This window comes from Kogia breviceps, chromosome 2, assembly GCF_026419965.1.
Source record: "Kogia breviceps isolate mKogBre1 chromosome 2, mKogBre1 haplotype 1, whole genome shotgun sequence".
Lineage (NCBI taxonomy): Eukaryota > Metazoa > Chordata > Mammalia > Artiodactyla > Physeteridae > Kogia > Kogia breviceps.
This window is the reverse complement of record NC_081311.1, coordinates 106959898-106977339: the sequence shown is the minus strand read 5'-3', so window position 1 is coordinate 106977339 and position 17442 is coordinate 106959898. Positions and strand designations below refer to the sequence as shown.

At 38.1% G+C, this 17442-nt stretch overlaps 1 protein-coding gene across 13 annotated transcripts in view; it reads right to left on the bottom strand.

The window, feature by feature from the left end:
* Window positions 1-17442, bottom strand: part of CCNT2 (cyclin T2) — a 48121-nt gene that overhangs the window by 18353 nt on the left and 12326 nt on the right. For 6 of the 13 annotated variants that reach the window (XR_009333977.2, XM_067025910.1, XM_059053680.2 and 3 more), the window contains one exon: window positions 140-268. Coding sequence is in view for 9 of the 13 variants with exons in the window: in XM_067025910.1 (XP_066882011.1) it covers window positions 140-268 (129 nt within the window). In the remaining 4 variants the exon portion in view is untranslated. Of the gene's footprint in view, window positions 1-139; window positions 269-685; window positions 716-2505; window positions 2944-3484; window positions 3627-17442 lie in introns of those variants that run through there. The other 7 variants (XM_067025913.1, XM_067025911.1, XM_067025915.1 and 4 more) reach the window with 6 other exon arrangements.

Sequence of the window (17442 nt, the reverse complement as noted above, 5' to 3'; positions counted from 1 at the left end):
CAGATCACTTCCTGGTATTACATTCCTAAGTCGTAATAGTAATAAGCAGCACTGGAAGGCAACACTAATCGAATTATATTTTTATTAAGTCTAAATAATGAAAAGGTTTCAAAACCCAAAACACCCAATTTTTACATACATCACATTTAGTATCCAGCAGTGGCTCTAGGGGATGAAGACAAGCATGTGCTACTTTGATAACATGTTCAAGTTTTCGAGCCTGTTCTTCTACTTTTGCAGCCAAAAATAATGCAGTAGGTGATATTATCTGTGGAAAAGATAAAATTTGGTGATTTAAAAACAAATAAATTTTGGAAACACCTTCTACTTTCTAAGGGAGGGGGCATGCAAGAAAGGAATGCAATATTAATAGTATGAACTGAAGTTGGGCTATGACGAGATTAAATTTTTAAAAAGTTATTCATTAGATAGAACTAGTAACCTCAGTCTATAAAATCTGTTTTACTTGTTTTGCAAGTAGAATTCTAAAAGGAAAAAGACTTACACTTTAGCTAAAAGAAAGTTTAAATAATATTAACGCACATTGTGGAGGTAAAGGAAAAAACTCAAGCAAAATAATGAAGCCAAAGCTTTTAAAAAAAAAAAAAGAAAGAAAAAAGAAAAAAAAAGAAAAGTGGGTAAAGTATACCCAGATTTTCCCTCTTTTGAGGCAGTCACCACTTACTAGGATTCTTTTAATCAATGCTTCTTTTTGTGGCTAAGAGCTATACAGTCTTGCTTAAGAGAGAAAAAGAACAAGAATCTACAAGGCAAAATAAGAGGATTCTGAACATGAAACTGCTACCTAATATCTCTATTACTTCAATACAGCAATATTAAAAGTAGCTAAAAAACCAGGGAATATAAACATGTAAGACAAACCAATAGAGTAGAAACCTTTCTAACTGGAGATGAAAAAATTAACTTTTTTTTTTTTTAAGCTTAAGTAAGTATGTTCTTCGGATAGAAACATAAGAACATTGCACTATAAAGATACTAAGAGAACACCAATTTTGAGCAAATATTTATCCAAAAACTTAGTAGTGAACCAAATAATTGCTGACTCAGAAAACTGGTATAATTTAAGTTCAAATAACATTCTAGGAATATATACAAAAAATGTGTCATAATTTCTAAATGTCAAGATTCAGGTACATTATTTTTCAAGAGATGAATATCTGAGTCTAACTGCATCTGAGGGGTTATCAATCACTATACAGAAACAATGCCAAAAGGAGGAGAGGAGGAGAGAGGGGGGCATAAATCAAGCTACATGATTTGGGTGGTTAACATAAGGAGAAAATTTGATACAGGGGAGGTGGACCTTTCTTCTGATAGCTTTTAAAACAACTTATAAATATCATTCTTGGGATATAAAATTTAATCACTGGATTTTGGATCTGAAAGGGGCCTTCTCTCTAGTCCAACTGCATTTGCGGATGAGTCAATGGAGTAAAAATGACTTCATGAAGTTCTCGTCCTATGTATAAATCTTTAAAACATACCTAAAATTAAGTGAGTTTGGCTACAAACAACCAGAAATAATGTTACCTTAAATAGACTGAATAATTCCATCTTGGACTTTCAAGTTATTTCAGTCTCTTAAAATTAAAATTACAACAGGAAATGGTTTAAAAAATTGAGAATGCTCAGAAAAGCAACTTATTCTTAGTTTTCATAGATATAGACTAAACTGTTATTCTTTACAACAGATTTAATTAAGCAATATCAAAATTAGTCAATATTCTTGAAATACCAGTTATACGGCAGTCATCCAGGACAGGGGGTCCCTGAGATGTAGAAAGTGTAAGATAACTGAGAGTGGACGATTATCTTCTATCTGTTCTGTCATTCTTTCTATATACTGAAAACTTCTTACCACTGCTACCTAGTCTGTTTGATTAATTCCTTTTCTATTTCACAGCTTGCCTCAAAAGATCACACCCCCCAAGGTAAAATTCCCAAGTCAGAGCAAATTGCTCTTCTTTATTCAATAGTAAACGGTGTATTCCTCTATCATTGTACTTACACTGTACTCTAACTTGGGGTTTATTAATTTTGTCTGCCCTACCAGTCTAGAAGCAGCTTGAACACAGAGACTAAACTATTCATTCGTGTTCCCATTATCCAGCATTGTGCAGCTGCTGTTCAAAATACTTGCTGAATGAATGACATGTGGATAATCCACATATTAGTATAAAGACACCAATATTAAGTTCAGAGTATTCCAAATGTCACAACAAAAAATCTAAGAGCCAATGCCAAGGTAAGAAATGCAAGAAACACTCAATAAAGTGAAGATACTCTCAGTTTCCCACAATCTCTCATTTATTATCTCGTTCATATCTAAGAGGGAAATGGCTAAGTCAATCTTCAAATGCTAGAACTCTCTGTCAAACAGTGAAGCAATACAGGCTCAAGTGAAAAGTCAAATTAGACTGAACTTAATATTAATATTTAAACTGTCTTCCTAACACCAGATAATCCAGAATTTCTCTTACTTGCCTAAAGGGCACTTCTAAAAGTCTCCAATGAGTTTTTCTTGGTAAAATCTCTTAGGACTCCCAGTCACAGCTCCATCCTCTTCAGACTTTTTGTAAACCTCAATATCAAGAAGCACTTTCAAAGCACATAGCTCTTCTCCTTAGAAGACAGTCTCAATGGACACAAAATATGCATGCTAGTGAATGATTCTAAAATTCTACAAAAAAGTTTTAAAAATTAAGTATTCAAGGAGCTAAGCAATGATCTTCAGGATAGGTTCCTGGTTTATTTACCCACACTCCTCACAGAAGTCTTTCTGTTCTCCCTCTAAATAGGGCTCAATTCTCATCCTCCTCCAGTGCAACTAATACCCAACACTCTTCCAAAGTTCCTGGTGAAATCCACTACCTCCATCACATTTCCTCCTCTACTGCCTGCAAACATCTTACTCCATCAGGGCTGTAAAAACAAAACAAAACAAAACACCTTTTTAGATACTTTGTGAATATCCATGCGAGGCTTTAATTTTAAGGATTGGCTAAGGAAGGTAATCAAACTAGGTACCACTGCTTTTTGTATGAAAAGCTGACTTTGTTGTGTGGCTTATTAAAACAAAAATAACTCAAAAACCTTTAAGTAATGACAAAACTTCTAGTTGGTCAGTGGCTTTTAAAGGTGAGCATACTTCTAAAGGCAACAAACATTCATTAGCAAAGTTGGTTCGAAGTACAAGAATTCACACCAATATTGGAGAAGACATTTGGTTGGTTCAAATGACCAATTACAAACTGAGATTCAGTTCACTGGGGACAGGGACCATGCACTATTCATCTTTTGTGTTCTGGTACTGAATTTAATAAACTTTCTCAAGTTACTGTAACTAAAGGGAAGAAAAACTGATCTTTAAATAGTGTCCACAGTTTGTCACTCTAGCAGATGTACAACTATTTCAAGGGCATATTACATTCTCAAAACACGACAAATTTCTACAGAAATATACCATACAAATGATGGAGAGGGGGAGGTAGAGGTGATGAAGCCAGCTGTAGCACAGTAGTCAGACTGCCTCAGTGGAATCCTGGCTCTGTTATCTGACTAGCCTAGGCAAATTACTTATTCTCTTTGTGGCTCAGTTTCCGCATCTGTAAAATGGGAGAGATAGTATCTGCTTATAAAGTTGTGGTAAGGATTAAATGAATCAATATATGTAAAGCACTTAGCATAGTGCCCCATAGTAATATGACTCAAATATTATTACTATGCTGCAAAATGAAACAACAGTTGTGTATTTTTAGGGTTGATCTTAAATTTGAAAAGTGATTTAACATGCTCATCAAAATTCCCTTCTTTCTTCCACGGTTAAACTCAATTCTTTAAAGGGTTCATTACAGTCCTAACTAATAAGCAGATTCAAACACTGAAATGATGACACTTGACTTTAATGATTACACTTGTACTTCTCTCTTCCCTTCTCCCTCCAGTTGTTTTTACATTCTTATCTTATTCTATTCCTTTGTATGTTTCCATTCCTACCTCTTGATCTGACTCCCTTCCTTCTCCATCTTTCTCCTCCTGCCCATTCCTGGCCGCTGTCTCCCCCTTCTGCTCATGATGCCCTCACTGCTGACATCCTTCACTTTCCATTGCTGGCTTCAACCCCTGATAGTTGGAGGCAAGGTCAGTTTGCATTAACAAAAAGCTTGGGTGATTTCTAAGTCACTGAAAATGGCTACATCAAAATCAGTTTCAAATAAATCACTCTGGTCTTTATTCTTTTAATACATACATTTTTATTTAAGAACTAGCCATAGCTGTTTTATTACTCTTCAACTTTAAATCTCCTAATGCAAAAGAGCCCTAACAGAAGCAAAGACCTTCAAGTCTGCTTTCTATTTGCTAATACATCATCAACAAGCTTTTTCTAATCTTTTCCTAGGTTTCATCTTTAGGTCCCTACAGGCTGGTAAGGCCATTTCTGCCTTGTCCCTTAACTGTCCCAACACTTCCTGTCCTCTAAGAACAGGAGAAACTATTTTCTGTGCCTTGAAGATGCTTCATTAATAAATATCCAGCTAGTTCTAGGTACCACAGTCTGAATTTGGAACTCACTTGCCTGTGGCTATAGTTAAGGAAAAGTGGTAATGGTATAACTTCAGCAAAGACTCACAGAAAGAGGATCCCAGAACAGGAAAAGTAAAGTAAAAACTTAGATATAAAGAAAAACAGCCCCCCAACAAAGAAGAAAACGGAATAGGTCAAAATGTCCATTTGTTACTAAGAAAGATCACCAAGCTTCAACAAATTAAACCAAAATTCCAGTACAATGTTAAAAAGGGGTTTAAACCCTTAATCTTACTGCACTAAAAAGACTGGCATTTCAGTGTTACAGAAAATGTCATTAACTCACTCTGGCATTTTAGCTGTTTTCCTACCCATATAATTATGTGTGAGTGTAATACTGTCAACGTAAGAAATTTTATGTTGAGAATTTAAAAAAACCTTCAGGTTGGATGTTATTTGGAACATCTAGTTACATTTAAAAAAGAGCTGGCTTGGGCTTCCCTGGTGGCGCAGTGGTTGAGAGTCTGCCTGCTGATGCAGGGGACACGGGTTCGTGCCCCGGTCCGGGAAGATCCCACATGCCGCAGGGCGGCTGGGTCCATGAGCCATGGCTGGTGAGCCTGCGCATCCGGAGCCTGTGCTCCGCAACGGGAGAGGCCACAACAGTGAGAAGCCTGCCTACCGCAAAAACAAACAAACAAAACAAAACAAAAAAAAGAGCTGGCTTAATAAAGACTGAAAAAATACTAGTATTCAGTATCGCTAAAAAATAGTATTGATGAAGAGAATAGGGCTTGATTTCCAGAGTAATTACATTATATTTAAATACATTTAATGTGCCTAACACAATTTGGCATTTTAAAATTTATTTATTGAGGAGTACCTCATCATTATGAATTTGTTACAAAAATGAAAAAAAATCAATTTATAGCTTAAAATACCCTTAGCATTTCAAATGTTGGTGTTCAACTCTCCCTTACATATTCATCTCCTACCAGCCCATAATAAACAATCATAGTATTGTGAAATAAGAACATTAACGTTGCATATATATGCTATCATACCACATAAACCTTTTTTAAAAAGACCACTTTTCTTCAGATGGCTAAACAAACAAAAACTAATATTATAGAAGAATTAATACTGTGAAGATGGCCTGATTCTCCAAGTTGTTCTACAGATTCACACAATCCCTGTCAAATCCCAGCTTCTTTTTTGCAGAAACTGACCAGCTGATCCTAAAATTCATATGGAAATGCAAGGGACAGAGAATAACCAAAACAACCTTGAAAAAGAAGAACAAAGTTGGAAAGACTCATACTTCCTGAATTCAAAACTTACAAGCTACAGTAATCAAGACTATGTGGTACTGCATAAAGACATATAGGTTGTGGAATAGAATAAAGAGTTCAGAAATAAACATTATATTTATGGTCAACTGATTTTTCCACAAAAGTGTCAAGATAATTCAATAAACAGTCTTTTCACCTAATAGTGCTGGGAGAACCATATAATCACATGCAAAAAAAATGAAGTCCATTCCCCCCTCTTTAACACCACAAACCAAAAGTAACTGAAAATGGATCACAGGCCAAAATTTAAGAGCTAAAACTATTTTTAAAAACTCCTAGAAGAATACAGCAATAAATCTTCATGACTTTGGATCAGGCAATGCTTTCTTAGATATACCAAAGCACAAGTGACAAAAGAAAAATATTAATAAATTGGATACACGTGCTACAAATGACACCATCAAGAATGTGAAAAAGACAAGCAATGGAAGAAAATACTCCCAAATTATTTTTCTGATAAGCGATTGTTACCCAGAATATATAAAGACGTCCTACAACTTAGATTTTTTTCAATAAACACATACTACAGTGCCTTAGCAACTGCAGTGGGTTGAATCCACAGATGCAGAACCTTGTATACAGAGGGCAGGGCAACTGTAAAGTTCTATGCAGATTTCCTAGTGTGGGGGGGTGGGGTCCCTAAACCCTGCACTGTTCAAGGCTTAAGCATATACAAATGGCCAACACACACATGAAAAGATGCTCCAGACCATTAATCACTACGGAAATGCAAATCAAAACCAGGAGATACTGTACACTCACTAGGATAACCATAATTTTGAAAAAAGACAGTTTAAGTGTTGGCAAAGATGTGGAGAAAGTGGAACCATTTAACGTTGTTTGTGGGAAGGTAAAATGGTATGAATAGTTTGGAAAACCATTTGGCAGTTTCACAAAATGTCTTTAAAAACACCATCCAAGGGATTTCCCTGGTGGTTCAGTGGGTAAGACTCCTCACTCACAATGAAGGGGGCCCAGGTTCAATTCCTAGTCATAGAACTAGATCCCACATGCATGGTGCAACTGAGTGTCCACATGCAGCAACTAAGAAGTTCACATGCCTCAACTAAATGATCCCTCATGCCACAAGGAAGATCCCACATGCCACAACTAAGACCTGGTGCCGCCAAAATAAATAAATAAAAATAAATAAATAAAATAAATACTTTTAAAAAAGCGCTACATAAGATTATTGAGATCTAGATTTACCATACAATCCAGCAATTCCACTCCCAGGTATATACTCAAGAGAAAACAAAACCTTAACTCCACACAAAACCTTGCACATGAATGTTCACACACCAGCATTATTCACAATAGCAAAAAATGTGAAACCTAGATGTCCATAAACTGATAAATGGACGAATAAAATGAGGTATATCCACAAAATGAATGGAATGTTACTCAGCAGTAAAAAGGAATGAAGTGCTAATATATGCTACACCATGGGCAACTCTTGGAAACATTATGCTAAGTGTAATACCACAAATTGCATAATTCCATTTATATGCAATGTCCAGCATAGGCAAATCTACAGAGACAGAATGGTTTCCAGGATTGGGAGGGGGGAGAAAAATCAGCGAACTGCTAATAGGCATGGGGTTTCTTTTGGGGGTGATGAAAATACTATACACTTAGATTGTGATAATGGCTGCACAACTCTATAAATATACCCACTGAATTGCACATTCTAAACTGGTGAATTTAAGGTATATTTTCATCGCCCCCAAAAGAAACCCTGTGCCCATTAGTTCACATCACATCTATTTCCTTAAATATGACATATACGGCTTAACATGCCAGCTTTACAACCAGAACCACAACTTATATTTAAGTATAAAATATTAAGTTAATGTCCCAAAATGCTGTGGGGTGGTAAGAATGTTTCTATCACTTTCCTCATTCCCTAGAATGTGTATACATGTTTATAGTAGAATATATAGTGATCTAATTTGATTTTCACCTAAAAAAATTACTGTAAACAATTTTATGTACTAAAAATATCTTTGTTATGCCTTCAAAATTGGTTTATAAATTACATAAAGTCAGTATTCATACAGAGACCTCTGTGTGCCTTGGCTAATGCAAACACTCTGCATATTTGTTAACATAAAAATCTGCTCTATTCTATAGACCAGGCTCAGTTTAGAATTACTACATCACCAAAGTGTATAAAATACTTTCTTAGTTCTGGGACAAATAAGCTAAAGCCATCAAAGATGCATATGAACTATCAAGACTAGCAGACACAAGTATGTGTGTGTACATGAAAAAAGGTATGAATTATGTGAATATTTTATAATCATTTAATTTTGAGGGAAAAAAGCTGCTTCATGAAGACTTTATAAAGACTTGTGTAAGATATGGTTAATACATTCCATCAGTCAACATATGTAACTAGACATATAGAGCACCATGTTTCAAAATAACCTTAAAGCTTTTTTTAAAAAAACTTTGAGCTCTTTTCAGAATCAATTTGAAAAACAATCTAACAAGAATATCACATGCTTGGGCTTCCCTGGTGGCGCAGTGGCTGGGAGTCCGCCTGCCGATGCAGGGGACACGGGTTCGTGCCCTGGTCCGGGAGGATCCCGCATGCCGCGGAGCGGCTGGGCCCGTGAGCCATGGCCGCTGAGCCTGCGCGTCCGCAGCCTGTGCTCCGCGGTGGGAGAGGCCACAACAGTGGGAGGCCCGCATACCGCAAAAAAAAAAAAAAAAAAAAGAATATCACATGCTTTCGTATGTCTATCAAAATCTCTCTGATGGATCTTCCACCTTGCTTACCCAAATCTCCACAGAATCAGAGTAACAAGATAGCAAAACCAAGAGCCTATGGATGCTTATAACCAAACCACTTAATTAGGAAATCCCAAAATACAAATGGGAGAGGAGAAAACAGGCTACTGTAACCACAATACCTACAGTATCAGCATCTATGCAATAAGGGAAGTAATGGGGCATGTGCTGGACTTGATAACAGAAGAAACTCAAAGTAGCCAACAGGCATCCACTGGAAACCATGGCGGGCCAATTTGAGAACAGCAGCTAAACCTGGGAAAAATTTTGTCAAGTCCAATTAAGTGGATGAATGCCTGAGGCCTAGAGTAAGGCTTAAAGGGTTGAAGCTAAATTGTATGAACTTTTGAAACTGATCTCCCAAGGCTCTCTTCCAGGACTCCATACTGAAGAAAAACTTCTGGGAACAAAAAGCAAAATTGGCAGGATAGGTACAAGGCAAAGCAGAGATAAAAATGAGGTAGGGGAACACAGCCAGGAAACCCCAGAAAGCAACCTGCTACATTTCTGAATATTACACAAAATAACAGTGAAGTTAGAAAAGCTCCTCTGAAACACATCTACTTAAAGCTCAGGAAAACTAATCTCTCAAAAAAGTATCACAAAAAGTATTTAGGTCTTACAAAGATACTATAAAAATTAGAAGAGTTGTCTATAAACAACAAAAATCACACTAGAAAGAACTGCTTTAAAAAAAAAATTCAACAAATGGTACTGAGAAAACAATATCTGCATGCAAAAAATCAGACCGATGGGCTTCCCTGGTGGCGCAGTGGTTGAGAATCCGCCTGCCGATGCAGGAGACACGGGTTCGTGCCCTGGTCCGGGAAGATCCCACATGCCGCGGAGCAACTAAGCCCGTGAGCCATGGCCGCTGGGCCTGCGCGTCCGGAGCCTGTGCTCCGCAATGGGAGAGGCCACAACAGTGAGAGGCCCGCATACCGCAAAAAAAAAAATAAATAAATAAAAATAAAATAAAAAATAAAAAAAAAAATAAAAAAATCAGACCGTTACCTTACACCATATATAAAAATTAGCTCACTATGGACCAAAGACTTAAATGTAAGAACTAAAACTATAAAACTTAGAAGAAGATGGGAAATAATTTTGGATTTGGCAATGATTTCTTGGATATGACACCAAAAGCACAGGCAACAAAAGCAAAAATATGGACTTCATCAAAATTAAAAACTTTTGTGCACTAAAAAAAAAAAAAAAAATATATATATATATATATATATACATACATACATATGAAGCTGGCCTACAGAATGGGAGAAAATACTTGCAAATCATGTATATGATAAGGGATCAATATCCAGAGTATATGAGGAACTCATATAACTTAACAACAAAACATCCAAGTAAAATATGGACAAAGGACTTGAGTAGACATTTCTCCAAAGAAGATAAATGACCAATAAACATACGAAAAGATGCTCAACACCAGTAGTCATCAGAGAATCTCAAATCAAAAATACAATGACATATCACTTCACACCTATTAGGATGGTTATTATCAGAAAACCAGAAAAGAGTAAGTGTTGGTGGGGCTTCCCTGGTGGCACAGTGGTTAAGAATCTGCCTGCCAATGCAGGGCACACGGGTTCGAGCACTGGTCCGGGAAGATCCCACATGCTGCGGAGCAACTAAGCCCGTGAGCCACAACTACTGAGCCTGCACTCTAGAGCCTGTGCTGTGCAACAAGAGAAGCCACCGCAATGAAGAGTAGCCACTTTCCGCAAACAGAGAAAAGCCTGTGTGCAGCAACAAAGACCTAATGCAGCCAAAAACACCAAAAAAAAGAGTGTTGGTGAGGATGTGAAATTGGCATCTGTGTGCATTACTAGTTGGAATATGAGATGCTGCTATTGCTATGGAAAACAGTATGGCAGTTCCTCAAAAAATTAAACCCAGAATTACAATGTGATCCAGTAAATCCATTTCTCGGTATACACCCTGAAATACTGAAAACAAAGAATTGAACAATTTGTACATTCATGTTTATAGCAGCTATCCACCTGTCCATTAACAAATTAAAATGAACAACTGTAGTACAAACATACAATGGAATACTACTCAGCTTTAGAAAGAAAGGAAATTCTGACACATGCTACAAACATGAATCTTGAAGACATCAGGTAAAGTGAAATAAGCTAGACATGAAAGTTCAAATATTTTAAGATTCCACTTATAGGAGTTACCAAGAATAGTGAAATTTATAGCAAAGTAGAACGGTGGTTGCTGGGGGCGGGGAGAAAGGGGAAATGTGAAGTTTGATTAATAAATAGACTTTCAGTTTGTGAAGATAAAATGTTCTGGATATGGATGGATGGTGGGGATGGGTGCACACAATGTGAACGTACTTAATGCCACTGAACTGTACACTTAAAAATGGTTTAGGGCTTTCCTGGTGGAGCAGTGGTTCAGAGTCCGCCTGCCAATGCAGGGGACACGGGTTGGTGCCCCAGTCCGGGAAGATCCCACGTGCCACGGAGCGTCTGGGCCTATGAGCCATGGCCGCTGAGCCTGCACGTCCGGAGCCTGTGCTCCGCAATGGGAGAGACCACGACAGTGAGAGGCCCGCGTACCACACACACACAAAAAAGGTTTAAATGTTACATTTTATGTTATATTTTACCACTATTAAAAACGCCAAAAAATTTAACACACCTCCAAATTAACAGACATTAAAAAAGTGATTCAGATGGTGAATTTGCACCTACAAGATGGTGGAGGAGTAAGACATGGAGATCACCTTCCTCCCCACAAATACATCAAAAATACATCTACATATGGAACAACTCCTACAGAACACCTACTGAACGCTGGCAGAAAACCTCAGACCTCTCAAAAGGCAAGAAACTCCCCACGTACCTGGGTAGGGCAAAAGAAAAAAGAAGACAGAGACAAAAGTATAAGGACGGGACCTGCACCCCCCAGGAGGGAGCTGTGAAGGAGGAAAAGTTTCCACACACTAGGAAGCCCCTTCACTGGTGGAGACGGGGGGTGGGTGGGTGGGAGCTTCAGAGCCACGGAGAAAAGCACAGCAACAGGGGTGCAGAGGGCAAAGTGGAGAGATCCCCGCACAGAGGATGGGTGCCGACCAGCACTCATCAGCCCAAGAGGCTTGCCTGCTCACCCGCCGGGGCGGGAAGGGGCTGGGAGCTGAGGCTCAGGCTTCAGAGGTCCGATCCCAGGGAGAGGACTGGGGTTGGCTGCATGAACACAGCCTGAAGGGGGCTAGTGCGCCACAGCTAGCCGGGAGGGAGTCTGGGAAAAAGCCTGGAGCTGCCGAAGAGGCAAGAGACCACTGTTTCCAGGTGCGTGAGAAGAGGGGATTCAGAGCACCGCCTAAACGAGCTCCAGAGATGGGTATGAGCTGTGGCTATCAGCACGGACACCAGAGATGGGCATGAGACCCTAAAACTGCCGCTGCAGTCACCAAGAAGCCTGTGTGCAAGAACAGGTCACTATCCACACCTCCCCTCCTGGGAGCCTGTGCAGCCCGCCACTACCAGGGTCCCGTGATCCAGCAACAACTTCCCTGGGATAACACACAGCGTGCCTCAGACTGGTGCAACCTCTCGCTTGCCTCTGCTGCCGCAGGCTCACCCCACATCCATACCCCTCCCCCCACCAAGGCCCGAGTAAGTCAGAGCCCTCGATCAGTCAATTCTTTAACCCTGTCTTGTCTGGGTGGGGAACAGACGCCCTCAGGCGACCTACACACAGAGGTGGGTCCAAATGCAAAGCTGAACCCCAGGAGTTGCGCGAACAAAGAAGAGAAAGGGAAATTTCTCCAGGAAGCCTCAGGAGCAGTGGATTAAATCTCCACAATCAACTTCATGTACCTGCATCTGTGGAATACCTAAATAGAAAACTAATCATCCTAAAATTGAGGCAGTGGACTTTGGGAGCAACTATAGACTTGGGGTTTGCTTTCTGCATCTAACTTATTTCTGGTTTTATGTTTATCTTAGTTTAGTATTTAGAGCTTATTATGACTGGTAGATTTGCTTATTGATTTGGTTGCTCTTTCTCTTTTTATATATATATATTTTTCCCTTTTTGTGTGTATGCTTCTTTGTGTGATTTCTATCTGTACAGCTTTGCTTTGCCATTTGTCCTAGGGTTCTGACTGTCCATTTTTTATTTTTGTTTTTTAGTATAGTTTTTAGCGCTTGTTATCATTGGAAGATTTGTTTTTTGGTTTAGTTGCTCTCTTCTTTCCTTCTCCCTTTTTAAATTTACTTTTAAAAAAATTTTAGTAATTAATTTCTATTTTAATACCTTTATTTATTTATTTCCTTTCTTTCCTTTTTTTTTCTCCCTTTTCTTCTGAGCTTTGTGGCTAACAGGGTCTTGGTGCTCTGGGTGGGTGTCAGGCCTGCCTCTGAGGTGGGAGAGGAGAATTCAGGACACTGGTCCACCAGAGACCTCCTGACCCCACATAATATCAAACTGCGAAAGCTCTCCCACAGATCTCCATCTCAATGCCAAGACCCAGCTCCACTCAACAACCAGCAAGCTACAGTGCTGGACACCCTATGACAAACAACTAGCAACACAGAACACAAACCCACCCATTAGCAGAGAGGCTGCCTAAAATCATAAGGTCACAGACACCCCAAAACACACCACCAGATGCTGTCCTGCCCATCAGAAAGACAAGATCCAGCCTCATCCACCAGAACACAGGCATTAGTCCCCTCCACCAGGAAGCCTACACAACCCACTGAACCAACCTTACTCACTGGGAGGAGACACCAAAAACAATGGGAACTACAAACCTGCAGCCTGCAAAATGGAGACCCCAAACACAGTAAGTTAAGCGAAATGAGAAGACAGAGAAATACACAGCAGATGAAAGAGCAATGTAAAAACCCACCAGATCTAACAAATGAAGAGGAAATAGGAAGTCTACCTGAAAAAGAATTAGAGTAATGACAGTAAAGATGATCCAAAATCTTGGAAAGAGAATGAAGAAAATATAAGAAACGTTTAACAAGGACCTAGAAGAACCAAAGAGCAAACAAACAGTGATGGTCCCCACAATAAATGAAGTTAAAAATTCTCTAGCAGGAATCAATAGCAGAATAACTGAGGGGGAAGAACGGATACATGACCTGGAAGATAAAATAGTGAAAATAACTACTGCAAAGCAGAATTTAAAAAAAAGAATGAAAAGAATTGAGGACAATCTCAGAGACCTCTGGAACAACATTAAATGCAATAACATTCAAATTACAGGGATCCCAGAAGAAGAAGAGAAAAAAAAAGAACTGAAAAAAATATTTCAAGAGATTATAGTTGAAAACTTCCCTAATATGGGAAAGGAAATAGTCAATCAAGTCCAGGAAGCACAGAGAGTCCCATAAAGGATAAATCCAAGGAGAAACATGCCAAGACATATTAATCAAACTATCAAAAATTAAATACAAAGAAAATATATTAAAAGCAGCCAGGGAAAAACAACAAATAACATACAAGGGAATCCCCAGAAGTCTAACAGCTGATCTTCCAGCAGAAACTCTGCAAGCCACAAGAGAGTGGCAGGACATATTTAAAGTGATGAAAAGGAAAAACCTACAACCAGATTACCTACCCAGCAAGGATCTCATTCAGATTGGATGGAAAAACTAACACCTTTACAGATAAGCAAAAGCTAAGAGAAATCTGCACCACCAAACCAGCTCTACAACAAATGCTAAAGGAACTTCTCTAAGCAGGAAACACAAGAGAAGGAAAAGACTTACAATAACAAACTGAAAACAATTAAGAGAATGGTAATAGGAACATACATATCAATAACTACCTTAAATATAAATGGATTAAATGCTCCCACCAAAAGACACACACTGGTTGAATGGATACAAAAACAACACCCGTATATATGCTGTCTACAAGATACTCACTTCAGACCTAGGGACACATATAGACTGAAAGTGAGGGGATGGAAAAAGATATTCCATGCAAATGGAAATCAAAAGAAAGCTGGAGTAGCAATTCTCAAATCAGACAAAATAGACTTTAAAATAAAGACTATTACAAGAGACAAAGAAGCACCCTACATAATGATCAAGGGATCAATCCAAGAGGAAGATATAACAATTGTAAATATTTATGCACCCAACATAGGAGCACATCAGTACATAAGGCAAATGCTAACAGCCATAAAAGGGGAAATCGACAGTAACACAATCATAGTAGGGGACTTTAACACCCCACTTTAACCAATGGATAGATCATTCAAAATGAAAATAAATACGGAAACACAAGCTTTATATGATATGTTAAACAGATGGACTTAATTGATATTTATAGGACATTCCATCCAAAAACAGCAGATTACACTTTCTTCTCCAGTGCTCATGGTACATTGTCCAGGATAGATCATATCTTGGGTCACAAATCAAGCCTTGCTAACTGTAAGAAAACTGAAATCGTATCAAGTATCTTTTCCAACCACAATGCTATGAGACTAGATATCAATTACAGGAAAATATCTGTAAAATTACAAATACATGGAAGCTAAACAATACACTACTTAATCAAGAGATCAAAGAAGAAATCAAAAACTACCAAGAAACAAATGAGAATGAAAACACGACCCAAAACCTATGGGATGCAGCAAAAGCAGTTAAGAGGGAAGTTTATAGCAATACAATCCTACCACAAGAAACAAGAGAAATCTCAAATAACCTAACCTTACACCCAAAGCAATTAGAGAAAGAACAAAAAAACCACCCAAGTTAGCAGAAGGAAAGAAAGCATAAAGATCAGATCAGAAATAAATGAAAAAGAAATGAAGGAAATGATAGCAAAGATCAGCAAAACTAAAAGCTGGTACTTTGAGAAGATAAAATTAATAAACAATGAGCCAGACTCATCAAGAAAAAAAGGGAGAAGACTCAAATCAACAGAATTAGAAAAGAAAAAGGAGAAGTAACAACTGACACTGCAGAAATACAAAGGATCATGAGAGATTACTACAAGCAACTATATGCCCATAAAATGGACAAACTGGAAGAAATGGACATTCTTAGAAAAGCACAACCTTCTGAGACTGAACCAGGAAGAAATAGAAAATATAAACAGACCAATCACAAGCAATGATATTGAAACTGTGATTAAAAATATTCCAACAAACAAAAGCCCAGGACCAGATGGCTTCACAGGTGAATTCAAACATTCAGAGAAGAGCTAACACCTATCCTTCTCAAACTCTTCCAAAACATAGCAGAGGGAGGAACACTCCCAAACTCATTCTACGAGGCCACCATCACCCTGATACCAAAACCAGACAAAGGTGTCACAAAGAAAGAAAACTACAGGCCAATATCACTGATGAACATAGATGCAAAAATCCTCAACAAAGTACTAGCAAACAGAATCCAACAGCACATTAAACAGATCATACACCATGATCAAGTGGGGTTTATCAAAGGAATGCAAGGATTCAATATCTTCAATATACACAAATCAATCAATGTGATACACCATATTAACAAACTGAAGGAGAAAAACCATATGATCATCTCAATAGACGCAGAAAAAGCTTTCAACAAAACTCAGCACCCATGTATGATAAAAACCCTCCAGAAATTAGGCATAGAGGGAACTTACCTCAACATAATAAAGGCCATATATGACAAACCCACAGCCAACATCATTCTCAATGGTGAAAAACTGAAAGCATTTCCACTAAGATCAGGAACAAGACAAGGTTGCCCACGCTCACCACTATTATTCAACATTGTTTTGGAAGTTTTAGCCACAGCAATCAGAGAAGAAAAAGAAATAAAAGGAATCCAGATTGGAAAAGAAGAAGTAAAACTGTCACTTTTTGCAGATGACATGATACTATACATAGAGAATCCTAAAAATGCTACCAGAAAATGACTAGAGCTAATCAATGAATTTGGTAAAGTAGCATGATACAAAATTAAAGCACAGAAATCTTTTGCATTTCTATACATTAATGATGGAAAATGTGAGAGAAATTAAGGAAACACTCCCATTTACCAATGCAACAAAAAAAATAAAATACCTAAGAATAAACTTAAAGAGACAAAAGACATGTATGCAGAAAATTATAAGACACTGATGAAAGAAATTAAAGATGATACAAACAGATGGAGAGGTGTACTGTGTTCATGGATTGGAAGAATTAACATTGTTTAAAAGACCATACTACTCAAGGCAATCTACAGGTTCATTGCAATCCCTATCAAACTACCAATGGCATTTTTCACAGAACTAGAACAAAAAACTTCACAATTTATATGGAAACACAAAAGACCCCGAATAGCCAAAGCAACCTTGAGAAAGAAAAACGGAGCTGGAGGAATCAGGCTTCCAGACTTCAGACTATACTACAAAGCTACAGTAATCAAGAAAGTATAGTACTGGCACAAAAACAGAAATATAGATCAATGGAATGGATAGAAAGCCCAGAGATAAACCCACGCACATATGGTCACCTTATCTTTGATAAAGGAGGCAAGAATATACAATGGAGAAAAGACAGCCTCTTCAGTAAGCAGTGCTGGGAAAACTGGACAGCTACATGTAAAAGAATGAAATTGGAACACTCCCTAACACTGTACACAAATATAAACTCAAAATGGATTAAAGACCTAAATGTAAGGCCAGACAGTATCAAACTCTTAGAGGAAAACATAGGCAGAACACTCCATGACATAAATCACAGCAAGATCCTTTTTGACCCACCTCCTAGAGAAAT